This window comes from Diaporthe citri (assembly GCF_014595645.1).
Source record: "Diaporthe citri strain NFHF-8-4 chromosome Unknown scaffold_1, whole genome shotgun sequence".
NCBI classification, from domain to species: domain Eukaryota; kingdom Fungi; phylum Ascomycota; class Sordariomycetes; order Diaporthales; family Diaporthaceae; genus Diaporthe; species Diaporthe citri.
The window spans coordinates 8,817,875-8,844,226 of NW_025064846.1; the positions used below are offsets into that span (position 1 = coordinate 8,817,875).

General features: G+C 55.6%; 9 protein-coding genes across 9 annotated transcripts; 5 read left to right on the forward strand and 4 right to left on the reverse strand.

Moving 5' to 3' along the window:
* Positions 1–1,848: 1,848 nt before the first annotated feature.
* On the forward strand, positions 1,849–5,307 carry INS49_002281 (uncharacterized protein; the record flags this gene model as incomplete). Its single annotated transcript, XM_043163095.1, has 6 exons — positions 1,849–2,029; positions 2,182–2,324; positions 2,375–2,468; positions 2,530–2,758; positions 2,811–5,134; positions 5,204–5,307. The coding sequence occupies 6 exons, from the start codon at positions 1,849–1,851 to the stop codon at positions 5,305–5,307; spliced, it is 3,075 nt and encodes a 1,024-aa protein (XP_043031601.1).
* A 1,922-nt stretch (positions 5,308–7,229) lies between these two features.
* On the reverse strand, positions 7,230–10,735 carry INS49_002282 (uncharacterized protein; the record flags this gene model as incomplete). Its single annotated transcript, XM_043163096.1, has 2 exons — positions 7,230–10,671; positions 10,731–10,735. 2 exons carry the CDS (start codon positions 10,733–10,735, stop codon positions 7,230–7,232), a joined length of 3,447 nt encoding a protein of 1,148 aa, XP_043031602.1.
* A 2,552-nt stretch (positions 10,736–13,287) lies between these two features.
* On the forward strand, positions 13,288–14,318 carry INS49_002283 (uncharacterized protein; the record flags this gene model as incomplete). The annotated part of the gene is made up of 2 exons (XM_043163097.1): positions 13,288–13,320; positions 13,374–14,318. The coding sequence occupies 2 exons, from the start codon at positions 13,288–13,290 to the stop codon at positions 14,316–14,318; spliced, it is 978 nt and encodes a 325-aa protein (XP_043031603.1).
* Positions 14,319–15,035: 717 nt separating this feature from the next.
* On the reverse strand, positions 15,036–16,288 carry INS49_002284 (uncharacterized protein; the record flags this gene model as incomplete). The annotated part of the gene is made up of 3 exons (XM_043163098.1): positions 15,036–15,272; positions 15,330–16,032; positions 16,125–16,288. The coding sequence occupies 3 exons, from the start codon at positions 16,286–16,288 to the stop codon at positions 15,036–15,038; spliced, it is 1,104 nt and encodes a 367-aa protein (XP_043031604.1).
* Positions 16,289–17,598: 1,310 nt separating this feature from the next.
* INS49_002285 (uncharacterized protein) lies at positions 17,599–18,217 on the forward strand (the record flags this gene model as incomplete). Its single annotated transcript, XM_043163099.1, has 3 exons — positions 17,599–17,679; positions 17,780–17,854; positions 18,005–18,217. The coding sequence occupies 3 exons, from the start codon at positions 17,599–17,601 to the stop codon at positions 18,215–18,217; spliced, it is 369 nt and encodes a 122-aa protein (XP_043031605.1).
* A 563-nt stretch (positions 18,218–18,780) lies between these two features.
* Positions 18,781–19,513, reverse strand: INS49_002286 (uncharacterized protein; the record flags this gene model as incomplete). The annotated part of the gene is made up of 3 exons (XM_043163100.1): positions 18,781–18,883; positions 19,004–19,336; positions 19,440–19,513. The coding sequence occupies 3 exons, from the start codon at positions 19,511–19,513 to the stop codon at positions 18,781–18,783; spliced, it is 510 nt and encodes a 169-aa protein (XP_043031606.1).
* Positions 19,514–20,433: 920 nt separating this feature from the next.
* On the forward strand, positions 20,434–22,145 carry INS49_002287 (uncharacterized protein; the record flags this gene model as incomplete). The annotated part of the gene is made up of 2 exons (XM_043163101.1): positions 20,434–20,519; positions 20,606–22,145. 2 exons carry the CDS (start codon positions 20,434–20,436, stop codon positions 22,143–22,145), a joined length of 1,626 nt encoding a protein of 541 aa, XP_043031607.1.
* A 340-nt stretch (positions 22,146–22,485) lies between these two features.
* Positions 22,486–23,142, reverse strand: INS49_002288 (uncharacterized protein; the record flags this gene model as incomplete). The annotated part of the gene is made up of 1 exon (XM_043163102.1): positions 22,486–23,142. The coding sequence occupies one exon, from the start codon at positions 23,140–23,142 to the stop codon at positions 22,486–22,488; it is 657 nt and encodes a 218-aa protein (XP_043031608.1).
* A 1,900-nt stretch (positions 23,143–25,042) lies between these two features.
* On the forward strand, positions 25,043–26,127 carry INS49_002289 (uncharacterized protein; the record flags this gene model as incomplete). The annotated part of the gene is made up of 4 exons (XM_043163103.1): positions 25,043–25,052; positions 25,106–25,447; positions 25,518–26,036; positions 26,093–26,127. 4 exons carry the CDS (start codon positions 25,043–25,045, stop codon positions 26,125–26,127), a joined length of 906 nt encoding a protein of 301 aa, XP_043031609.1.
* Between the last annotated feature and the right edge of the window lie 225 nt (positions 26,128–26,352).

Here is a 26,352-nt window from a genome sequence, read left to right on the forward strand (position 1 = left end):
AGCCCTGTCGTTGTTCATGCCGATCCTGCATGTGTCCGTAGTTACTAGACGATTATTGTCTGGCTGCCCGTGTGCCGCAGTAGGAGTCGAGGGTAGTCGAGACGCCCTCGTCGCTCGCAGGCCTCGATCATGGGCGATGACCCTAGCGCTGGAATCGGCATGGGCGGGCTCTGTGTCCTGCGTGCGGCCTATGCGGATGTGGGCCAGCCCACCCACCTGGGCACCTTGCACCTGCATGCTTAATACCCAAGTACACTATTGATCCTTGTAGCACCATCCATGGCTGCACGGCACCGGCCATGGGTACGTGAACCTGTGTCGGAAGCCATAGCTCCCCCCTCTTATTGCTTTGGTACTGTTATTAGTCCTGACTCTCGGGCCAGCGCGCATAAACCACCATGGCAGTTCATCAGGCAGGGCCACGGGATGGCGGGGCTGGCCAGCTATTTGCAGGGCAATGACGGTCTCAGTCCTCCACGTTTGAGATTGAGATGTCACATCCATCTGGTGGCCTGTCCTGCCCTGCCCTGTCCGCGCAAAGTCGAGATCCGTCCTCCCTCATCGCCAACCCACCGCCACCCCAACCAAGAGTCCTGTCCTGTCCAGTCTGACCCAAGTACCTCACAGTAGCCTTGGACAACTGTCAACGAGCATCTCATCAGCCCTCCCGCGAGCTAGCAGACCCGGTATTCTGGTGAATGGGACATTGCCCAACGCGACCAAGCGAGAACGGGTGGCCGAGCCAGTCCAAATCTGTCTGCCGCAGCTGTAGGGTGCACTCCTCACGGGCCTTTAATTTCGTCTCCAGGCACAAGGCCATATTTGCACCACCACCAGCTGGCACCAGCACCGCCCGCCCTGTGTTCTGCGCGGGCTGGTACTTGTCACTTGCCAGCGATTGATTGTACCTGCCTCGATGGTCTGTGGACCCTGTGAGTTGCCCCCCTCCTTCCCCAATCAGGCCGTGCTGCCGTCGGACAGGAGACGAGGGTAGCTGCGCGACGCGGCCTATTGTCTGTATCAGGTTGTCAAGATCGTGGGAGAAGAGGGTGGCAGTGGGCAGTGACTGTGACAGCAAGCAAGCAAGCTGGCAGCACCGGCGCTGATCTGATCTGATCTGGCCTGACCGGATTGACATGACTGACTGACAAGACAGATGAGAGTGACAGGGCCCGTCCAATTAATTTCAACTGCAACCTGTCCATCCGTCCAAGAGCGCGAACAGATCCGATCCCGTGTCGACTGGTCCATCTATTCCCACTTCCAGCTGGTACCCCTGAAGCCTGCCTGTCCCAATTCGACCCAGTCTTTTTCTCCCTCTCACACTTTCGCATCTCATCGGTCCAGTTCCTTCTGTCTATTCCATTCGTTATCGTTTCCCCTGCCGGCTGTTCTTGCGCCCGCACTGGGTTTATTTTCTTTCCTCGTGGCATTCCCTGACGTTCGCCACGTCTATCCCAATCTTTTACTTCTTCGATACCCCCACACACCTCACCGCGATAGCCTCGCCACCCCTTCACTATCAGTCAGTCGGGCCCAGCCGCACCCATCTCTCGACTCCACGACCTGTGTCGCCCTGCGATCCGTAATCCAGGACCAAAACCCAAACGAGATTGCTCCTACGGCCGCACGCTTCAGTCGAATTGTCCAGGTCGAAGATCCGTCCACTTTAATTTTCCGTAGCGCTGCTACCGATAATTCCTAGCCTCGATCGACCGAGACGCGTCCCGCCAGTCTATCGAGGGATCGTCCCCTTTCACGTTCCCCCTCCCCACCCCCTCGCAGCCAAGTCGTCGAATGTCTCATTGCCACGAGCCTAACAGAGAGACTTCCTTTTCCTGAGGCACGATGGGCATGTTTTCTCGTCGCAAGGGTAAGGACGGCAAGTCCAAGAAGAAGGGCGCAAACCAGGAACTCGACCAGCAACCCGCAAAGCCACGATGGACGGATGCATGGGCTCGCACCTCTGTCGAGCCGGAGGAGGTTCACGAGTTGGTCAAGCGGTGCACAGAGGAGATCAAGTCAAGAGGTATGCCGCCAATCTCGCATCTGGAGAAGCAAAGCATCCCGCATGCTCTACACAGTCCAAACCCCCCTCATCTTGGGCTGCGCCAGTGCTCGCTCCAAACTCTGGTCCAACTACCTCGAGTGCCACAAAAAGCTGATCTCATTTCTCCGCAGCTCTCGATCAACCTTTCCTGTTATTGCCCTTCCGACCGACGTCCGATCCCAGCGCGGTGCGGACATTTGTACGCCATTTCTTCGACAACTATGCACTTCGCGGCGAGACCTTGGCGCAGGAGCTGCGGATGGCTGAGCCAATGGTACGTTATTTTGGCTGGACTTGACTGTACAATGTTAACAATTGCCATAGGTTATCGCGGGAGCCATCAAATGGTGCTGGAGCCGTCTACAAGGCGGCGTGGTCGGCTGGGATGCCTACGAGCTGTTCAAGGTGGGCGAACAAGGTATGCGACGCAGTGCAGCTCCAAGGATCGACGGAAAAGAGGCTGACTGGGAATTCCGCAGACTCGAATATGGCTCGCGACTCGTTCAAGACATTCATTCCATTGAGCGTTGAGAACGGCGCCCGCTCGAGCATCATCTTCAACTTCTTCGACCTCCTCGCCGCAGTTGCTGCACACGGCAAGATGAACGGTTTCGGTGGTCGTAAACTGTCCCGGATGGCAGCCTGGTGGGCCTTTGATCACAAAGACACTGGCAATGGTTTTGATGGTGGATACAAGGCGTGGCTGAAGTGAGCTTGTATATTCTCCTGATATCATGTACCACGGACTGACTGTCAACAGGGCCGCCGACGCAACGAGTCACCTCTTCTTCGCTTACCTCAGAACACTCGCTCCGCAACAGCAGAGTCCGGGCGCTATTTCTATGCTACCGATGTCACTCTCGAAGCTTCTTCAGGAGACCGAGTATCCGCCTAAGAGACCAGTGTTGATGCAGTCATCCACATATAAAGTTGTGATGATCGTGGAAACCGTCTCACCAACCCCCTTCGCACTCTTGCGACGTGGAAATCATTTCCAGTACCGAGAGTCATCCTTGCAGCAGTTCTCCGAGTACGAAGATCCTGTGGCGGCCCTGACAGAAGAATGCCGACGAGTCTTACGAGCCGTTGCAGCCGCCAACCAGACTCAGTCCGTCTCCAGTTCAAAACATTCAACGAGCCTGCGCGACGCCTCTTGGTCGCGGTTTGAGGACATTGGCTTCACCAGCACGCTTGATGACGAGGAGGATTTTGAAAGTGCACCGGCGAGCCCGGGTCCGCAACGACAAGGCCTGAGAAACACTCCCGCGTCTGGTGCTGGTTTTGGTGGTAGACCCACCACACCATCTTGGGCTGATTTCCTGTCATCTGGCTTTGTTGATGACGGCTCCAACGGTCCCAACAACGTTCTTCTACCACCAGATAAAGTGCTGCCACCGATCGATACGAACGTGCGACAACGATCTGCCCAATCCCACAGGCCAAGACTAGAATCCGGGCGCGAGGTCGAGGCTGGCGAGCTTGCCAGCATCAACAGGGTCGATCTCGACGATGCGTTCTGGTGGGTATGGATGATCAGCTTGGCGCCTGAAGAGACACCTGAGAGAAAATCGGCTTTCGGACGTTGTGCGGTCATCGAGACGGTCATACGGAGTGGGCGGTGGTTGGTATTCGAGGAAGTGATCAAGGGCGCCGCTCCCGAACCCCAGGAAGGCGCCTACGTTGCTGAGAAGAAGAGCTTCTTTAGCTGGACAAGGCGCAACAGGGACAAGGATAAGGACAAGAGTGGCGTTTCCCGGCGGAAGTCCACCGCTGGCAAGAACGTCCTCGAAAAGGGCGATGGCCACTTGAAGCCTAGTTCAACAACCGGTGCAATCAGCAAATCGAGCCTTGGTCCAGACCAGCAGGCAAAGATCCAAGCCGCAGCCCAACAACTCTCCGCAAAGCAGGAGCGAGAGAGAAGGGACGCTGGGCTGGGCGTGGGCATTCGTCGCGGCCGAACTGATGCTGAGCTCATGGCGGAGAAGACTCAGAGTGTCATGACGCTGCAGCCGATGATTATGAAAGAGGCCTCGCCGGCGATGAAGTGGGCAAACAAATACGACAAGGACGCTATTCGGGACGCATACTTGGCGAACTCGAGTGCAGGGCGTGGGATCGGGCAGAGCACGATGCAGACAAATGGACATCTGGGGTCGAACGGGTATGGCATGATAGCGGAAGAGCCTTCGTACCCGCCTTCGCTTCTCCCGCCACCTTCGCCTTCGGCGCAGTCTCAGGATCATCGGCAGGGGGCTCTGAGCCCTGCTCCACCTATGAAGGACAACGGTCGCGACTCTCCGTTGCCGCCCATCCCCAAGGAAGAACCCGACAGTGTGGACCTGGCCCGTGAGGACATGGTCTCACCCGAGCCTGCAGAGGCGTCTAGCCCAAAGACGCACAAGAAGTTGCACAAGGGCGAGAAGAAGGGCGGATTCCGGAAACTATTTGGACGCAACAAGAGAGTCTCGCAGCTGCCAGAGAATGCGGCCGTGGATCTGAACCAGTTCCTCGCCCAGGACCAGGGCAGATACACGCCGGAGCCTATGGCGCAGGAGCAGCCCGAGACACCCAAGCAGGACACCCCTAAGACGCAACCGGCTGAGACACCAGCCACACAGGCAACTCAGGCAACTCAGCCCACTCCGCCTCCTCAAGCTCGTGACGAGCCAGCCGAGCCAGCGAACCACGAGCCAGCCTACGAACCATCGATCCATGATGATGTCTCTCGCGTCGACACGGCCGACGCGGAGGAAGCCCGGGATGCATTCGCTCGCTTCGACCAAGGACCTCTGCAAGACCAGCCGGCATTTGCCCCAGCCGAGGGCGCAGATGAAGAAGACGATGCGGCCCCTCCACCAATTCAGCGTCACAGGTCACCGGCTCCTCCCGAGCCATCACCTCAGCTCAAGCCCAAGCCCAAGTTCGAGCCTCAACAAGAGGGCCCCGCGCCCGCCATCGAGCGATGGGCACAGATTCGCAAGAACGCCGCTGAGCGTGCTGCGCAGAGTCAGCGCCAGAGCGACGACCAGAACCGTCCTTCTGTCCCCAAGGCAGAGCCAGAATCGGACACAAGTGGCGAAGAGAGTAAGTGAATGCCTGTCCAGGTCTGCAAACTCGCAAATCCACGAACGGAAAGCTAACGATTTCGAACAGCCATCGAGTCACGCGTGGCCCGAATCAAGGCCCGTGTCGCCGAGCTGACTGGCAACATGGAAGGTGTCCAGGGCCCTGGTTCGCGACCTCCAGTCCCGCGTTAGGAACCTGCGACTGATCACGACAAGGCCGGAGACACACACGACTGGACGGGAAGCCTGAGATGACGAGCACATGAAGAAAACAGAATCTGACTGGACAGCTCATCCACCAACACTCGTCTACAGATATACCTCCATACCTTTCTCACGCCAACGCCGCCGCTGTCCGGGCTTGGCTTCATTCAAAACCACATATCCACATACCCCGTCCTCGAATCTTTCGAGCCCTTTCCTTGCCTTTTATTCCTCAAGTTTCGACGTTTTCTTCGAATATCAAAATGATACCACTAGAAAAGCTTTTCCCGTGTTTTTGTTTCTTCGTTTCCCAACTCACTGCGACGCACAAAGCAAGCCTGTCCTTTTCTCTCCACATCTGAGCTTTTCTCACGAGTTAGCCAAAATTAATACCCTGATACATCTCTGTCGCGGTCTTTGGAAATACCATTCTTATCAGTGGAGAAAGAGCCGGTCGACGTGTGGCCAACGGAAGCGGCTGGTGCTGGATCAGTCGAAAGGGATTTGCGCGAAGTGTTCCTGGCTTGGCTCTCCTCTGACTGGCAGAGTGGACCGGGCTTGGAAAACCAGACAGGTCTTGCGCTTTCAATTGGCGTGGTCATTTTCAGAGCGGTGCTTTGAAAGATAGCATGCCATTGCGGTTCTTGTTAGACAACTTATTTCCCTCGGTCCGGGTAGCTTTTTGGAAACCCGTGTGTTTTGGTCGGTGCTGAGTATTCGCTACGCACCTACCTACTTTCCCACCGACCCGACGCTTTAGGAAAGATAATGCCAAGGCAGTTAGTTTCTCTTCACTTTGCTTGCCGATGATGTGAGTGTCTCCTGCCAGTGCTACAGCCCCGGGCACGCCAGGCTCCAGCCATGTATTCGAAGCGAGGAGGCAGGATGGAATTGTGAGACCCTCTACGCGTAGAACGTCCCTAGCAAGACCTGGTAGGTGTCTCCAGTGACGAAGGTGTGAACGAGGGATATCTTCGACATCAGACCGTCCCCAGGGGGTGACATTGCAAAGATAGCCAATTGTTCTCTCAGAGAAACCTACTCCAACGGTCTGTCTCACCAACAGCCCACGTCCAGTCCTTCAGATGCGCTGTCAGTACTTGCCTCACGCTGCGACTACTTGAACACCCGCCTCTCGTGGAAACTCGGCGGTCTGAGCTAGAGTGTTTTCTCGGAAGGCTGCAAGAGGGAAATCAAGCCTGAAGCGTGCTTGGTCACAGGCCGGCGCCGCCCTGCTTCCGTTCGCTTACCTTGTGATAGTAATCATTTGCTGAACACCCTCGACGCGCCCCGGTCCCCCTCACCCTCACCCCACCTAAAACAGCGGACTCCAACGCCGTCGGAGCGTGCCCCCAGCCCTCTGACACCCATGGGGGACTCCTCTGGCCCGCCGCTGACTTGCATGTACTTGACCTCGGGGCGTTAAGCCTCCTTCTCATGGCCTCTCCACATGGGATAGCCGTGTTGAGGTTACAGAGTCCCGGAATGCAGTACGCGAGGAGAGTTAAGTGAATCTCGGGGACTATTTCCATGACACTTAATTGCTAAAGCCGGCGTGCAAGCGAGACCTGCTTTGTTTTTTGTCCAGAGGTTGAGCGGGTGTTTTAAAAAGGCCGCTCGTGAAAAAGTAGAGTGTGGAGCGGGACGCTTCATGTCACATCAGGATAGCTGCGGAGGGGATAGAAGCCCAGGTTTGAGATACTAGAATCAGCTTGAACGGGTCTTGATGTGAATATGAAATATCATCACGCTAAGTAAAACCACACAAGCTTGATATAAAGTAGTCCATTCAAGTATACGCTATGCCCACAACGCCATGTCAATTGTTAGGTCTCCAAGATTCGAGATCGATAGGCATTCGTAAAGAAGGACCTTTTTTCCATCTCCAGGTCATAAACACAGAAACACACTCATACCCTGTCCTCGGCATCCGCCAGGTTCGCCAGGGGCACATAACCCTCCTCGTCCTTCCTCCTCCGGCCCACGACGCCCTTTGCGCGGTCGATGACGTCCGTGGCGAGGTTCCTGACAAAGTCCATCTTGCCGGGCCGCCTCGCCCTCCTGCTCAGGGCGGCCTTGCCGGCGGCCTCGTCCATCCAGCGCGGCCGGCTCCAGAACTTGAGCAACAGCGACGACGCCACGACGGATACGGAGCTCAGGGCCATGGCCGCGCCGGCGGCCATGGGGTGCAGGTGGAAGCCGAAGGGCAGGAAGATGCCCATGGCGAATGGGAGCCCGATGACGTTGTACATGCAGGCCCACGCCAGGTTGCCCTTGATGCGGTTGAAGATCGACTTAGCGAGGTGCAGTGCCGCGGGGATGTCCATCAGCTCGTCCGGCCTCATGAGAACCACGTCTGCCGCCTCCATGGCGACGTCCGTGCCGGAGCTCATGGCGATGCCCACGTCGGCGGTAGCGAGCGCGGGAGAGTCGTTGATTCCGTCGCCCACCATGGCCACGCACTCGCCCTGCTCGCGGAGCTGGCGGATGATGGCTTGCTTCTGGTCCGGGCTCACGCCGGCATGGACGTTCTCCTCGGCAATGCCAACCGCTGCGGCAACGGCATGGGCGGTGCTGGGCTGGTCGCCAGTCACCATGGCCACCTTGATGCCCATACGATGCTGCAGAACTGAGATGGCAGCAGCCGCACCTTCCTTGATCGTATCGGAGAGGCACAGATGACCAGAGTACTTGCCGTCGATGGCAATGAAAATGTTGGTCGTTCCAGCAGAATCGCCGGACTTGCCAGAGGACGCATCCTTGTTGATACGTTCGGAGGCTTCGATGGCCTCCGAGGGCACGTCGACGCTGTTCTCCTGCAAGAACCTAACGTTGCCAACAAGCACCGTGTACCGCGTGCGCTCGGCGCTCGTAGCCGGCTCCACGCTGGCTGAAATACCACGACCGACGGCAGCAGCGAAGTCGCCGACACTGCCCTCAATGGTGTCCTCGGCCCCGATGCCGATTTCTGTCTTGGCAGCGCCGAGAACGGCTTTACCGACAGGATGCTCACTGCCCATCTCCGCGAGACCAACGATAGTCCACCATAACCTACGGCGCCACTCGTTGTCTTGCCAGAGAGGAACGACCTTCATGCTCGCTACAGTCATCTTGCCGTATGTGATGGTGCCAGTCTTATCGAGAACAACCTGGGTGACTTTGGTGGTGGTCTCCAACGCTGCTCCGCCCTTGACCAAGATGCCGTTCTCAGCGCCAACTCCCGTGCCGACCATAACGGCAGTGGGAGTGGCGAGACCGAGGGCACATGGGCAAGCAAAGACGATGACGGAGATGCAAAGCTTGACACACACGAAGATCTTGCCACCGCTAGCTTCCTCCTCGAAGATCTTGGGTGGGTGGGTGAGCACATGACTGAGAATCATCCAGACAACGAAGGTCCCAAAGCCAAGGACGAGGATGGTCGGGACAAAATATCCGGCGAGGGTGTCTGCCAATCTCTGAATCGGCGCTCTCGTTGTCTGAGCATCCTGGACGAGCTTCACGATCTGGCTTAGCTGTGTGTCCCTACCGGCGCGGATGACCCTGAGATCGCATCGCCCGTGGCCGTTGACAGTGCCGCCGATCAGGTTGGAACCCTTGCGCTTCTGGACAGGCATAGCCTCGCCAGTGACCATGCTCTCGTCCACGTATGTCTCACCTCGCACCAAGACACCGTCAGCGGGGATTTTGTCTCCCGGTCGGAGAATAACTATGTCTCCGACCTGGATGAGCTCTGTCGGGATGATCTTCTCCTCAGCGGCGTTGCCGTCTGCCATTGGGGTTTTTGGCTCGCCGTTCCCAGCAACGTTGTCCCAGTTCTCCGCAGCCTTCTCCGCGGCAATGGGGTCAGCGTAGATGGTGGCCATGGATGGAGCTAGTGACATTAGTCGAGAAAGCGCTTTGGACGTCTGGCCCTTGGCACGGTTTTCCAGGAATCGACCAAGCGTGATAAAGGTGATCAACATAGTGCTAGTATCGAAGATTGTGCTCGGTCTTGAGTGAGGCGGGAAGAAGAAGGACACCAGCATGGCGACGCAGCTGAAGAAGAAAGCACAGGAAGTGCCGAGGACGACCAGGACGTCCATGGTCGGTGAGCCATGCTTGATCGACTTGTATGCAGAAATGTAGAAGCGCTTTCCAATGCCGAACTGAATGGGAATGGTCAGGACCAGACACAAAATGTCGCCCAGGAAGAGACCGGGCAGGAGCTGCCATGATCCAAAATCCAGGAAGGGCAAAGCCATTGGCAGAATCATGCCGATGATGAATACCGGAATTGCAAAGGAGAGAGACGTCTTGAAGGCCCGTCTCCATTCGTTTATCTCTCTTGTCTTGGCCAGAGACTCTAGTTGGGCGTTGTTGTCGTCGTTGTCGGCAACTAATGCGTTGTATCCCGCTTGCTCGACTGCTTCAACGATGGCCCGGAGACCTGTCGCGCCCGGTTTGTGGTTCACGGTCATGCGCGATGTTGAGAGACTCAACTTGGCTGAGCTGACACCAGGCATCGTTTGTAGCATTTCTTCCAGTGATGTGGCTGCGGCAGCATCTAGCACACCAAAGACTTTGAACTGCGCTGTGGATGTGGTCTGCGTCGCATCTGCGGCCTCGGCTTGGGTCGAGATGATCTTGGCGTCAAAACCTCTGTCCTCAATGATCTCCACGATCTTGTCCGATGATAGTATCGACGGGTTGTGTGTGATCACGGCTCTCTCGGCCAAAAGACTAATGTTGAACTTGATCATGCCTTCGACTCCTTTGAATCCGGATTCAATTGCCGAAGTGCAGGCGCCGCAGGTCATGCCTTCGATGCCAACGGTGGTTATTACTTGCGACGACCTCGTTGCTGTAGTCTTGGAGCTCCTCTTCTCCTCACGCTCCAGCGGCTTGGTCTCGACGATAGTTGCGCCAAAGCCTCGATCCTCGATCATCTCTGCGATCTTGTCGGCGGGCAAAACTACAGGGTCGTGGTCTATAACGGCTCTCTCGGATAATAGGGAAATGCTGAATGTCTTGAGGCCAGCGACGTCTTTGAATGCGCCCTCGATAGCCGAGGTGCAGGCGCCGCAGGTCATGCCTTCGATTGCCACGACGGTTCCAACGTATTGTGCGCCGCCGTCGTCCATGGCGTCTTGGAATGCGTCGTCCACATTTGCTTTCGGTGTTTGTATGTCTGTGGCGAGGACTTCAGCGTCGAATCCTCGGTCTTCGATTATCTCGGCTATCTTCTCGGCGGTGATTCTCGTGGGATCGTGCATAACAACGGCCCTCTCCATTATAAGGCTGACGGACACATTGCCCACACCGTCGACGTCTCTAAGTCCGCTCTCGACGGCCGAAGTACATGCGCCGCAACTATCGCGAGTCAGTATTGCCGACTGGCTTCCCGTTGGCAGGCAGCAGGAAAGACTCACGTCATGCCGCCAACTTTCAAAGTGGTGGTAGCCCATTGTGCGGTGGGCGGGGCACTTAATAATAAGTCCCCAGAGGGTATACTGATGTGTGAAGGAGCCATGTCGCCGGCAGCCCGTTGTGGGCGGCGTGTATCGACAGGTCGGGTGTGCCAGAATGTTAGGATGCGGCGATGCTAGACGGAATCTCAACGCATTTGGGAAAAGATAGGCAATGCAGGCTAATGGGTATCTCGGTAGGAGGATGATATGTATTATGGACTCGTGAGGAAACCAGAAGACCAGCTTCCGGGGCTGATATCAGCTTATGTACAGGTTGGCGGGGCGAGGCGCAGGCGCCGGACTGGACGGGTCCGGGAGGAGCTGCGTGCACGGAAGAGGTGGCAGTCTGGAGGATCGAGTCGGTCGGGGTGAAGCTTTGCAGGAGGGTGGTACTGGCGAGGGTAATCGTAAGACCACTGCGCTGTGGGCGCGATCAAGGTGTGAGACTAGCAGGGCAGGAAAAGGCTTAAAAACGCAGGAGAGAATGAAAGAGAGGCGGAGGTTGACTCGGTTGGGAGTGGGAGCCTATGTTAACAAGCGGGCGGTCCCTGTTTCCTGCGGGTTGAGATGTCGCAGCGTGGGAAAGAGCCAAGGGTTTAAGAAGTATCCAGGTACCCCTGACGCAAATCAGAAAATAAGACAAGCGAGAAAGAGGGTCGGAGAACACACTGGCTAATGAATACCTACTGTCCTGGCCACCGCACACAGGGCTGGGATTCATCAGCACCGGTGGGTGGCCCCTGATTTGTGATGTGAACAAGGAGGCGGATTCCGACCGGGGGCCCAGGTCACTAGTCAGTCCGGGCCACCCAGATCGACCTTGGACGCTTGCGCTTGAGCCTGTCGGGTCCTGTTTGAGGTGTGTCCAGGTACGTATCTTTGTTCCTTTCTTCCCTGTCCGCCTCCCCCGGATCCCAGAATTTTTGGTATGACCTGACCAGGACACACTTTACGTTAGGATGACCTCCAAAAAGGTGGCCTGCCTGCAGTGAAATAATCTCTTTCGAGGCACCCTGTCAGTTGATAGTTCAATAGGTTTAGCACCTGGCCTTTGGGATCCCGGCAAGCTGTACGTACGCGCTGAGCCGTATGCACCGTGAACGGGGCCAGTGCGGTGATAGGGCTCCGCCGTTTCTGGGCCGGCGAAGGGGCTGGTGCGTAACCCATTCAAGTCCTCTCCTGGAAGACAAGAGAACAAAGAACAAGGGTCAAAGAGAACAAGAGGCAGACAGAAGGCGATTCTTGTTTCGAAATCTCACGGCCGTTTGGTTTACAGCCAAGGCCTGTGTTCGCGATCGGGCCCTGGCCCGGTCACTGTTCTGGTGCCCCCCCAGAGTGGCCACGCTGCCACACAGATCTCTTATCTTTCTGACCGGGAATTGCGACATGTGGTCTGTTGCGCTGCCGAGCCTCCAAGGCCACCGCAATAGGAACAGTTGCCAATATCTGCTGGATCAGGCTATGGCCCAGCTCATATCGATGCGATATTACATGTGGCTGCTGACACGGTCAAATAGTTGCGAATCATGTAACCACACTGGTCATTTTGGAAATGATTATTTGGCCATTGTAGCCGTTGCACAGAATTCGCGCCGGTTCTCTGCGTAGTCTTGGTCGGCAACTCAAGGATTATAAAGCATACTATCATGCAGGTGGTCCATCCATTTCGAAACGCTGCAGAGCTAGCTTAGAGAACCCCAGTACCTACAGCTGCGAGGGATCCGAAAGGACTGCCAGGTACCTAGGTATCTCCTAAGCGGTATGTACAGAAAGGTGCTCCGAAAACCATAGTGGAAAGATTATCCTACTGGAGTTTATCCCGCTGTAGGTTTTCCCACTGTAGGTTATCCTATAGCAGGTTATCCTACTGGAGGCTATCCCAGGGGAGGTTATCCCATAGAAGGTAGGAGACTATCCTATAGGCGATTATCCCACAGGAGACAGGAGGTCATCCCACAGGAGTTTGTCCCACTGGACGTTATCCCACTGGACGTTATCCCACTGGACGTTATCCCACTGGACGTTATCCCACTGGACGTTATCCCACTGGACGTTGTCCCACAGAGGGTCAAGTATCTACCTACCTAGGTGCCCAGGTAGGTACCGTGTAAGTAAGGCGGCGAGGGACCGGCCACCCGGTCAAAGACCCCTGCCCCAGAGCCTCCAAGTCTCAAGAGCGTTTTGAGCTGATCTTGATACAGCCAGCTCACCCAAACACTCCTTAGAGCGTCACACAATTGACACAGAGCCCTGGTCCCCTCCGTATCCCACTTGTCAGGGTCAGGCCCAGCAAAACAGATAACTAATTCTTGCTGGTAATTATTCCCACGTGAACCGGCTAGACTTGCCTGCCGCAGCTGTGTGCCTGCCTGCCTGCCCCGCACAGGCTACCCCCCGTCCCTGATTGACGTCGATCAATGAAGCTTGATTTGACCGAGCCCTGACAAACAACAGCTTGGACGTGCAGTGTAGCTTCATCTCATACCTCTAGCCTCACGCTGCACCGTAGTCCACCATCATGGAGCAGACAAAGGCCCTCAATGCTCTCGAGGTATGTTCCTGTGCCCAACGCTAACGTCCCTCCGCCCGCTGACCAGCTCCCAGCCCTTCCTGGCCCTCACCAAGTCCGCCAACTCGCCGAAGGCAGCCGCAGACCTCATCACGCACGCGACGTCCGCCCAAGGCACCTACATCTTCACAGAGCTCCTCGCCAGCCCGTCCATCCAGGGCCTCGACAGCTCCCCCGACTACCAGCCCTACCTCACCCAGCTGCAGCTCTTCAGCAACGGCCTCTACTCCACATACGCGTCAACGCCGAACCTCCCCGACCTCAACGACCGCCAGACGCTCAAGCTCCGCCAGCTGTCCCTCCTCACCCTCAGCCGTAACAAGGAGAACCTGACCTACCCGGCGCTGCAGCAGCACCTCGGCCTCGCCTCGCCCCGCGAGGTCGAGGACCTCGTCATCTCAGCCGTCTACGCGGGCCTGCTCGACGCCAAGCTGAACCCCCTCCGCTCCGTCGTCCAGGTGTCCTCGGTCGCGCCCCTGCGGGACGTCCAGCCGGGCACCGTCCCCAGCATCGTCGCCACCCTGCAGAACTGGAGCCAGCGCTGCGACGCCACGCTGGCCGAGATCGAGGCAAACATCGCCAACATCAAGAGGGAGGCCGCGCGCAAGGCCAACGACAAGAGGGAGTGGGACAGGACCTTCCAGGCCGTCGTCAAGGCCGAGAGCAGCGAACCCACTGACCCGGCGGGCGGCAGCATCAACGCGAACAGCACGCGTGGCGCCGGCCGGAGGCTGGGTGGTGGTGCGGCAGGGCGCACTGGCCTGCGATCTGCTGGTGGCGGAATACCAGCAGCCGGAGGAGGAGGCGGAGGGGGAGGCGGTTTTCATGCTGCAGCAAGCAATGCTGGCAGCGGTAGTAAGCGTGGCATGGAGAAGTTGACGGAGGGCGTGGAGGATGACGACGACGAGGCGATGGATCTGGATGACAGTGCTGATCCCACCGGTCAGAACCAGAAGAGGACGAGTCGGCGGAAGCTATGAGAACCCGTCGACCAGGATGTCAGGGACTGCCCGCGGGATTGAACCCCCTAATGCTTCCAGAAATAGACGGACGGTCTTGTCCATGACTACAGTCTTCTGAGCATTGTACATATGTGCACGGAATCATTTGATTGAATCTTAAATGGAACCTTGAACTCCGCGCTGCGGTCTACGCGGAACAGGGAACACGCAGCTCAAGAAAGACGCGCCACCGGCATGAAAGTCAGGCATCCGTCTTCGTATTCTTGTGTGTCAGCAAAACTGGACGAGTTTACATTGCATAATCCTCAATGGAAACAGATCCCAACCTTTCTCAGTGGAATCGTACAGTGTTGTTACAAAGCAACTTTTATCCCTCCTTCCCCGCCGTCCGGTGAAGAGGAAGATGCGAAAAAGCGAAGCAAAATATTACATGATTTCCGAGCCATTTCAACGCCATCCCCCATCTTAATGTTGTAATTGTTCGATCTGGGCTGTCCCGTCTCGTCCAAGAGTAGAAAAGGAAAACATCGCCTGCAAGGTGGTATCGTATCCTGAAAACAAGACCATAAGAATGATGGGGAGAAACGCAGACAAAAAGAAGCGAAGAACGCAAGTAGGGTCAAAAAACGTGAAGCAAAGAAGTCATGGCATCGTCAGATTAAAGGCACTAGAGAAAACGGCCGGTGTCTCCCTATCTCGCAGAAACTCCAAAAGGTAACTTGATGGGTTGGCTGCTCAGAGCCGTTTGCCGGGCACGAGGATGAACAGAACCAGTAGTGCCGCATCCACCGTTGCCGTCACGGCCAAGACCATCAGGGCGCGCTTTGCGAGCAGTTTGCGGACGTATGGCTCCCGCACCCGGGAGAAGTTGAAAGGCGTGTACTCGCTCAGGCCGATCAGAGCCAGTACGGGGTCGAGAGAGTACTGATATGAGGCGAGGAAATAGACGCCAAGCGTGAAGGGCAGAATGAGCTGGAGCTTGAGTGTTAGCAGCGGTTGAGGTCCGGAGTAGAATGAGGGCCAACGTACCCATAACCTCGTCAGCCTTGAGGAGTCGAGGAAGATCAAGACGAACGCAGCCCAGAATCCACCAAACATCGAGACCAAGCCGATGATGAGCCTCATGATCAGGGTAGGCGGGATCAGGTTGCCCAAAGCCTTCATGCGCAGGAAGCCGGGAAACGCGTCTCTCTCCATGGCCTGGAACACATAATCCTTGGCCAGGTCGAACACCTCCGGGTCATCTCTGCCTTCCTCCTCGATGGACCTCGTGACCTCCTCGGTGATCTGAGCGGGCAGGACGATCTCCCGCTCCGCACCGGGCAGGAGGAACGTGTAGAGGATCTTCTCGGCCGATGCGCGGATGTCCTGCCTCGCAACCTCGTGGAAGGGGCTGTTGGAGTCGGTCATCAGATCGCGTGGCGTGCTACCCGTGCCGGGGCTGGGTCTGGCGCGCTCGCCGCTGCTATGCGGGGAGTCGTGGAAGCCGGCCGCGGTTGGCGACGCCCTGTCCTCGCGCAAATAGGCCGACATCTGCGCGTCCTGGTCCCGGTCCTTATCGGTGGCGTACATCGATGGGCCCGGCGCGGCGTAGTTCAGGTCGCCCATGCTCTCCAGGATCTGAGAGGAGCGCTTCGAGGCGTGTTCGGGTTCGGGCGTGCCTATCAGGACGGACCTTCGCATCTCGCGGACGTAGTGCCGACATAATGTCATGTGCTGAGCGACATCGAGCCTGTTGACCGGCACGGTATTTGTTAGCGATTGAGACAAGTTGGCGGGGCAGCCGCCCCCTTGCGTCCTGTGCTGGGTTTGGGTCTTCCGTACCAAAAGTCTAGATAGTCCACTGATCTTTGCTGATCTCTCATAAAGATGTAGAATGAGAACAGGTCGACTGGCGGCAGCGTCCGTCTGCTCAGAACTTCGAAGAGGGTCGGCAGCCGGTTCCGATTCAGGTCGGGCACCGGTGACGGTGTGTGTGTGTTCGACATGGTGAGTTGCTTGTCGTCGTCGTCGTCGTCGTCGTATTACTATTTCGAGCCGCCAATGGCTTCAGTTCTACGCGATTGGAGAAGAAATGCGCACACGAGGCCCGTGGGACCAGCGATTGTGCTTTCGAATCGGAAATATTGGAAGCTCGATTGAGAGTGGTGGGTCGAGAGGGTAAAGTGAGCGGTTTCTCGAAGGGGGTCCGTTGGGTCGAAACCGGCGAGGGATCGTTACGACAGTCAGGAGGGAGGGTGGCTTGGTGTTTGAGTGCGAAGCGAGCGGCAGGGTGTGCTCTGCGCGCACCGGAGAGATTGTGATTAGACCAATGAGGTCACTGATGAAGTTGTGCAGCCTTTTGATGCTCGGTCGTGCTCTTTTTAGACGGGGTGATGGGGAGGGTTGATGGAGACTTGGGATACCGGAGGCAAAGAGGTCGCAGATGGGCGCACGGGCCAGGCCCTCCGTGATGCCAATTGAGATTTGCTCCACGGGAGTGGGTTCACCTAATTTACCGTGCCAAGTCGTCTTCCGTGCAGGCCGTCTTCCTTCGAGTCGACGGCTGCCGATGCAACTTCAGAACAACCACTTGTGACGCGTGCTTTGAGTATCAAGACAAAGGGTTGACGGGCCTGCTTTACGGGACGATGAGGGGATGGTTTAATCTGTTCAGAAATAGAACGCAGCGCACAGGTCATGCCGTTGTGGATGGGATGAAGCCGAAGAAGTGTAGCAGAATAACCGGTGTAGACCACCTACACCACAAGCCAGGGTGCTGTGTTGGTTGGTGTACCGTGCTTGCATTCCGGTTGAAGTGCGAAAGTGAGACTACTAGAAACGCCGTAGTTGGGAGATATGTAGGCTGGTATCCTACGAGTAATGCTGCGTAGAGGACTAGACCGGATCGGTTCCTGGTGCGAACCTTGGAGAGGAACAAGGGCAGGAAGACGTTTGTTTTGGAGGGCAGACAGAGGTGCAATCACTCCCCGGGAGGGCTACCCCTGGCAATTCCCCAGCCACCACAGCCACAATTCTGTTATGTCAGCCGCGGGATGATTACGTCAGGATTTTGGGCCAATCACAGCCAACCACCGTTCTGAGCAGGGCCAGATTTTTCCGCCCACAACTTTTGGGATCTCTGACCCTCTCCGTTTTCCAGACGAGTGCAGCCGACAACCTCGAAGACGACAACGCCCCAACTTCCACCGACGACTCACGACACCGTACATCCCTCAGTGAGCCCGATCCTCCCCGTGTCGCCGAATTTCACAACCCTGCAGCATCAATTCTAACGAAGGTTCCGTTCACTGTAGAAATGTCGTCCAAGCAGAAGTCTGGCCGCTCCGCCATCCAGGACGTGGTCGCCCGCGAGTACACCATCCACATGCACAAGAGAGTATGTTTCACCAAGACCGACGAACGAAAACACGGTGGCGCAATTGGGTATCCTTCGATTGCTTTGGGAGCTGGATGCTGACAGGGTGGTTCTGGAACAGCTGCACGGTGTCTCCTTCAAGAAGAGGGCCCCCCGCGCCATCAAGGAGATCAAGGCGTTTGCGCACCAGGCCATGGTATGCTGACCCCTCCCTCACTGTTTCGAAACGAGGACTGTGTCCGCCGCGACCGACGAAAATCGATCAAGGCATCGAAGTCTTTGGAACGGCCGGACGGTTCACGCATGGCAGCGAGGACATATTACTGACTGGACCTCCCCCTCACAGGGCACCTCCGATGTCCGCCTCGACCCCCAGCTCAACAAGAAGGTGTGGGAGCAGGGTGTCAAGGGCGTGCCATACAGAATCCGCGTCCGCATCTCCCGACGAAGAAACGATGAGGACGGCGCCAAGGAGAAGCTGTACAGCTACGTCCAGGCCGTCAACGTCAAGAACCCCAAGGGCCTGGTCACGACCACCGTCGAGGAGGAGGAGCAGTAAGCGAGCGTCATGTTGATGTTGACAGGAGAGGGCTCTGGATGGGACAACCCGCGCTTGCGAACAAGACGACGAATGGGGCAGTCAGTCCTGGGTGTTTTTGAGGGTCGGTCCGTGAAAACTTTGGGTTCCTTGTCTGGTCATGGTGGCATCTGGCTTTCCGGAGTTTTCTACGGCTTTTAGCTTCATACTACCGAGGAAGCAAAAAAATGAGACATACGAAAGACAACAAACAACAACGCCTCAGCGTTGGCCCAGTTCGCCGGAACATCGAGCTTGACCGTCCGTTGTGAAGACTACTGGGGCAAGGGAGAAGGGACACGGCGTGTATCTAAGATACCCAACGCTTCAAGGGAACATGCGAAGGAGTACACCCAGGCCAATGCATGTATTCTGTGGAAGGAATGACCTCTATGCCTGATGGCAGAAGCCAACAAGATATACGGCCTCAAGTCCAAACTGTCCGACCCTGTAAATGCGGTATCGCCAAATCCTCCAAACCAGTGACCAATGCCAGTATTCTACACGTTGACTCCATGCTCCCAAATGAAAATGCATACACTAACTCAGTCGTCGTCAATGTCGCGGTGACGTGCCGTCACCTTGCGCTTGAACTCTTCGGGGTCCTTGTCCCAGAGTTCCGCAGCCTCGGCGTTCAGAGGCGAGTCGCTGAGAGAGATCAAGTCAGCCAATATGTCTCCAATCTATGGCGCGGTCGATCCTCCCCTGGCCAGGCAAATCAAGCCGCGCACAGTCTTCCGTCACAAGACGGTCAGAAATCTAACTCACTTGTTCGGCTCCCCAAGCAGACTCTGCAGACTCAGCAGGACGGTCCGGATGTTGTACGCCGCAGACCACTTAGATTTGAGAATGTCCAGACAGATGCGGCCCGAGAAGTCGACGTTGGGGTGGTAGATCGGGGTGCGGAAGAGCACCTCGGGGGCCTTGTAGGGGTAGTCGGCGGGGAAGTTGAAGGACAGCTTGAAGACCAGGCCGGCGTAGGGGGTGTCGTCGACGCCGTTGATGGTGGCGTGCCACTTGGTCAGGTCGCCGTCGGCGCCGGGGAACGCGGAGATTCCGGGCGCGGGGGACGTCATGAGCTGCATCAGCTCTGTCTGCAGCCTGTGGTGGGCGTGATGTTAGTCGCCTGCTTTTGTGCGCATATATCCAGGACGGAAGAGAACAGTGCACTGGGGTGAGGGCTTCATTCCCCTGGGGCGCGTACCTCTTGGTGACATTCTGAGAATCAGCCTTCCGAGCACCACCGAGCACGCCGCCTGCAGTCTGAGGGTCCTCCATATTCGCAAGATGTAATGATTAAGTCAAAATGGGGCCAGGAGAGGTATAGCAGCCCCAGATATTGGCCACGGAATCAAGGGCGGATTAAGAGACCAATGCTTTGAGAGGAAGCTGTGCTACGTGGAGGCTGCGTGACAAAAATAAACTGAGAAGGGAGACGGCCGCTGAAGGATAGTCAAGCCTCTGATCAAGAAACAAATTCCCTAAGGCACGGGCGCAATGCTGCGACAATTCCAGTCGTATGAAGGATGTGTAATGGTGAGGACGAAGGTGAGGAGGCGATAGGTGCTGGCTCGGAGAGGAGGTTGGTCGGGAGCGGCTGACGAATTGTCAAATCATTGATCGGGATTGTCCTTTGGTCTGCTTGCGGGCCGGCAGGCTCATTGTTTACACCAGGGAGTCGCGGACCCCACCTAAGCTCTCCAGCAACCGCCAGAGTTTTAGCAGGGCCAGTGGGTGGCCTTCCCCACTGCCCCCTTTGGTGCAGCTGAGGCCCCACCTGCCTGGAAACCGCGTTGCTCAGCCAATCCACTGGGTCTCCAGTCCATGCAGGGTCTCGGACAACAACATCCATGACCCATTTTCCCGCCGACTGGAGCCTGTCGCCTGTGAGAGCCTCATCCGCGCTCCGAACGCGACTCACTCTACGCGAACGGCACGCGACCTTTGTTGTTGCATCACATGGTGAGCTGGCACACCACATCCTCTCGTTGCATGAACGGCATTGAGCATAATTCCATGTCAGAGATCGCTGGTTCGCAGCCTCATCGCATTTTTATTTTCATTGCTCCGTTGACGCCCACTGGACTCGCCACCCCTGTCGTCGTTGAGCCGGGCTGGTCACTTGCACGCAGGGCAAGGCAAGGCTTGAACTGTGATTCTGAGTTACCTGTCCGTAGCTCCATATCTCAGCCTCCGAGATGCAGCACTCGCAGCTGGGCCCTCTGCCATCCGACCTCCCCTTCAGGGTTGTGTCCAAGACCATTGGCAGAGGGGCATATGCATCGTGAGCTGCCCTCCCTCGTCCCCAAGTCATGCCCACATAATAAGACCCATCTCAGCCCTACCTACATACTGACAGACCCACTACAGAATCAGGAAGGCCGTTCCTCTTGAGGCACCGACACCAGTCTTTGCCGTCAAGTTCATTCACAAGGACTACGCAATCAAAAATGGCCGCATCTCAGCTAAGCAGATCGCCATGGAGGTATCGCTCCACTCCCATATCGGCCAACACCCAAACATCATCGAGTGGTTCGCCACAGGGGAAGACGCCGTCTGGAGGTGGATTGCCATGGAGTTTGCCGACGGCGGAGACCTCTTCGACAAGATCGAGGCCGACAAGGGCGTGTCTGGGGACATCGCCCATGTCTATTTCTTACAGCTCATCAGTGGCGTTAGCTTCATGCACTCCAAGGGCATCGCACACCGCGACTTGAAACCGGAGAACATCCTGCTCTCTGACACTGGCAACCTAAAGCTCGCGGATTTTGGTATGGCAACTCTGTTCCAGTACAAAGGCAAGACGAAGGAGAGCTCGACCATGTGTGGCAGCCCGCCGTATATTGCTCCGGAGGTGCTCCGCTGTGCGTCTGGCGACAAGTCTATGAAATATCGCGCCGACTTGGTCGATATATGGTCATGCGGCGTCATATTATTTGTGCTTCTGGTCGGGAATACACCTTGGGAGGAGCCGACCGAGAAGAAGTGGGAGTGGCGCGAATATATCCGGACCAACGGTCGAAGTACCGACGAGTTGTGGGAGAGAGTGCCACCCGAGGCCTTGTCTCTCTTGCGCGGCATGATGAACGTCGAAGTCGAAAAGCGCTTCACTTTCGCGCAAATACGACAGCATCCTTGGTACACCCGACGCAACGAACTTCTCACCTCGGACGGCAGGGTCTTGGACCCAATACAGCTGGCTACTCAGATGCTTGCGAACCTGCGTATCGACCTCACACAGCAGCCTACCCCGTCCCAGAGGGCAAACGCGGACTTCATGGAACTAGATAGCCAGCCCACGGCCGCCGACTTCACGGCCAAGTTCTCGGCAACACAGCCAGAGACACCCATCAATGATGTTGCATTTGACTGGGAAAGGCCGGCCCTGCGGTCCATCAATGGAGGCATCTCAGCGACTCAGCCCACCGTGGATGCTAACATCTCCGTCGGCAGACCAAGCCACTCGCTCGACGTACTCGCAGACGAACCGACCATGAGTCAGTTCAGCCAGGCACCTGGCGTCCCTATCAGCTTAACGCAGCATGCGCGTCGCTTCAGGGACATTGTGCCTTCCTACTCACTCACGCGCTTCTACTCCCATATGCCGGCACAACTGCTAGTCCAGATGCTTAGTGACGCATTACACCAGCTCAACGTCCCGCTGCAACCTCCGGCAGTGAATCTGCACTCTAGGGACCATATTACTACTTTGAAGGTGAAGACGGTGGACGGGCGAAACCAGAGCCTGCACGGCGAGATAATGGTGGACATGTTCATGATACCCGACGGCTCCGGCGCGGAGCTGCTCGAGGTGCGGTTCGTCAAGATCAAGGGCGACCCGCTGGAGTGGAGGCGGCTGTTCAAGAAGATCGCGCTGCTTTGTAAAGATGGCATTTACAAGAATGAGTAGACTTTGTATATATCCCGACCTTATTAGGTTTTGCATTAGACGGACGGCACAGGAAAGCCAAGATTGGACGAAGGCATGGAGCGTCAGACAGACAGGAAACACTACATGATATGATGAGAAAAGACAGATAGCCCTAATGTACGAGGTAACAGATAGAGTGAGCATTTATTATCGGTATTCAAGTTGACAAGACCTTGATTCTATCCCGAACTATTATTGTATACCTTGATACCAATACCACAGCAACGCCCATGAACACTTCGGTCCACCTTCCCTCGGCTCACGCGACTGTTTGGCCGCCCGCGGCCTGCCAATAAGCCAAGGAGGTTTTCCAAGCTTCTTACACCTTATCCAAGGCATCTTGGTCGTTGGTATAAAAGCCCCATAGGTCACGATCCCACCGTCTTATCGTCATGTACATGGCCTGCTTCAGCTCCTGCCACGCAGGTCCGTGTCCTCTCGCGCCCATCTCTCTTTGGCACAACCCGCACAGGCAAGTAAACGAAATATAGTAGGCGTGTGCCATTTCGTGTACCAAGGTCTCGAGCAAACAGGTCAAGTCGCGCCTGACAGTGTGCTCTTCCCTTGACCAGGGGTCGCATGCCTCCACCCTGATCCTTAACTTGAAGGTCGAGGCACCCCTAGTTTCCATTTCCCCTTCCGTCCTACCCAGAGTTAGACTTCCACGTTCCTCGAGCGTCCCAATCTCGCCGAAAATATTTTCCCCAAATTCAAGCCTGACTATGGGATCTTGGTCCCGGGTGAGGAGGCTTGAGAAGAAGAAGGTGTCCAACGACTGCATGAGCATCCGAAGTTGGGATTCGGTCTGGTCAAGGACGAATTCTGGTCCCCCGGTCTTGAAAATATCGACAAAATTGGATCGCGCCGTAGTCTGGTATTTGTCAAGAAGCTCCTCTCGCTCGAAGAATTCCTTGGTCCTTTTCAAAAGTGCCTGAGGCTGGTAGGAGTGCTGTTGTAACAGGAGAAGCCGCCTCATTCTCCCCAACGCAAGAACAGGCGGCACTGGTTTATGAGTTTGGATCGAGGGATGATACATGTCTTGAGTTCAGATTCGTTCGAAAAGTGCGTATCCGTGAGGATGACCTGATGTTAAGTTGCTTTATCTTCAGGTCCAGACGGTTGAGACAAGCCCTTCGATCAATTCACATTTCTTCATGTTGGGGCTATATACGTCTCTGACGAAAAACCGCATAGTGGTGTATTCGTGTTGGTAGATCAAAAGTACAATGGAGATAGTCCGTGTGTTTCAGTCTCGAAGCAAGGCATTGTGCTAACCTGTGCCATGATCCCCCGGCCCAGAGCGCCTTCGCCAGCGAGAATGTCAGCCATAGAACTGACAGCCTCTGGCGCCTCTCAGTGTCTTTGAGATTGATCGTAGCACAGGACGAGCTTCATATGATTGTTTATGGTCCTCACAACAGATTCGTTCCAATACTTGTCATTACAAAGGTACATGACAAAGGTACATGAGACATTGCGCAGGTACTGTGTATCCAACTGTAGATACAAGCGTTGTCAACGGAAAAGTGTGCTAGAGCCTCGAAGTGGGAGAATTTGGACCTACAATCAATTCTGCGTCTTCCGTACTCTTTTGCCCTACTGCGTAATTACAGGTAGTTCCGGACATCACGAGTTTTCGATTGACACTGAGAGCAGCTGAACATAGGATGCTGACGACTGATCACAAGGAGGCAGATCTGAACTTTGTCGCAGGGCAGTACCAACGGGCGCCACTCTGAGATATCACCTTGGGTCGCATTTGCTCGGCCTGGCTTTAAAGAGAATTGATTTTGGTTGTTTCATAAGTGGGTCACTTGGCCTTGACCCCGTCCAGCTGGGGAACAAAGACATGATGCGTCACTTCCGAGAATATGGACGAGTTCTCAATGTTATTGTTCTCCTTTTGATACAAGTGACATGTTCAGTAGTCTCTAATTTTTCTGTTGTATGGACAATCACAGTGTCAGAGGAAAACATCGGTACACACAAGTGCTTCGTCACTTCTACCTGACGCAGTACTCCCTCTTGGCAATACGCAGGTTGAATACGTATTCCGAGTAAAAAGACGGCCCATCCGAGAGACGTTGGAGTAGTTGCTGCAAGTATATCAACCTCAATATCACTTGGGCACGGAAGCTGGGCAGCACAGCAGGATTGCATTCGAGATTGGTGGTGTAGATTGCCCTGATGCAAAATGTGCTTCGATGTTCCTGTATGTTTTGCAATGCAAATTTGAAACATTCAACATTTGTGAAGAATACGAACCTTGACTTACATCCTGACTCGAATCTACCTCAGATGTGACAAGACCGCCAATGGGCATTTGCTATAGACTTGAACTGACAGATACAGAACCGTCGGTATGAAAAACGTCACAATGTCTGGAGTGGTGTGGTTCTGGCCGCGTGCTGGAAGGTTTTGTAATGGCCACGGTCCAAGTGCATGCTCAAGTGGGGGATGTACCTCGGGCAGTGTGGAGGACTCCACCCTCATTCTCTTAGAAGCGAGATCATCCGTGTCAAATTGGAAACTCCCGAGGGCGAAGGTGGCTAGCTACGATTTCTTGTACCTGTCAGTCTAGCATCGGTTTGCTGCTGGAATTAGGTGTGATGCGTCGATTACGTCGATCTCCCGTAGGTGTGGATTTGGGACGAGCAACGTCGTGTCGTCATAAACTCCGGGCCTATGGCAAGAGTCCAGAGAATGATGCACATTCAATCCCCATCGTTCTCTTGACTTTTCCTTGTATAAAAACCATCTTAATCTCTGGATTTACTGATCAAGTCATGCCACGTCTACTATCAGAACTTACCTCACCTCTCATTCGCGGCGCATTCAGACCCCCAACTACTCCATTACTAGTACCCAGAGCAACCATGGCGACAGGTACCGTTCTTTTCCCCCCGAAAGAATACACTCGGTGCTGACTGTCTCTACAGGAAAAGCCGACAACAAGGACCTCCAGGCCAACTCACTTTTCGATGTGTCTCACATCACAGCCGTCGTGACTGGTGGTGGCACTGGCATAGGCCTCATGATAACACAGGCACTGCAGTCCAATGGAGCGAAAGTTTACATTACAGGACGTCGGGAAGACGTGTTGAAGCAGACAGCACAGGTGTACAGTACTGGCCCCGGAAGTATTCACCCGTTGGTTGGTGATATCAGCAAGAAGGATGAGACCATCCGCCTGGCCAAGGAGCTTGAGAGTAAGGAGGCCAACGGTATTCAGTTGCTGGTAAACAATGCCGGCATTGCGAGGGACGATGACACAAAATTCTGTAAGTTCACGTGGGGAGCCGCTGCAACGGACATCGAGACTGAGCTGTGCTAACTAAGAACATCACTCAGCTGCAAATGGAGAGCCTGACTACAAGGACGCAAAGGCAATCTCCGAGCACTTCCTGCAGACCAAGGAGGAGCAATGGGCCGATACATTGCGGACAAACGTCGCAGCACAGTACTTTATGTCCATGGCTTTCCTGCCGCTCCTCGGTAAGGGCGGTTCCCAGAAGCCCGGATACTCGTCGCAGATCGTCAACGTCTCCAGCATCTCAGGTGCAATGAAGGGCTCGAGCCGCGGCCAGTTCGCCTACGCCACATCTAAGGCCGCCTTCACTCACCTCAGCCGTATGCTGGCAACCACATTCAAGGAAGTGCCGGTGAGAGTCAATGTGATCGCACCGGGGCTGTTCCCAAGCGAGATGACAGCAGGACCGTCGGGCGAGGACAACAAGAGCCAGCTGGACGCCAAGCCGACGAACCCTGCCGGCAGGACTGGTCATGACACTGACATGGGAGCAACAATATTGCTCTTGGCTGGAAAGGGAGGCTTGTTCTACAACGGGCAGATTCTGTACCCTGATGGCGGTAAGTAGATCACACCTCATGAATTCTGTGTGGAAATGATGCTGACTTATCCCCAGGTTCGACCTTGATCAACCCAGCTGTTAACAACTGAGATCTTTCCCATCAATTCAATTTCATGCCACTATCCTAAGCATGCACTGAAATATCAGGTAGCTGGTTGACCTGGGGAGAAGGGTTAAGTGCCCATAACTCATCCATGCAGTTGACCTTGAGGTTGCTCGTGGATCGGCTCGACAAGTGTGAAGATGAAAAGAAAGAATTCTGATCCTTTTGATTAGAAAATTAAAACGGATTCAAACGCCTTGTCAACTCAACT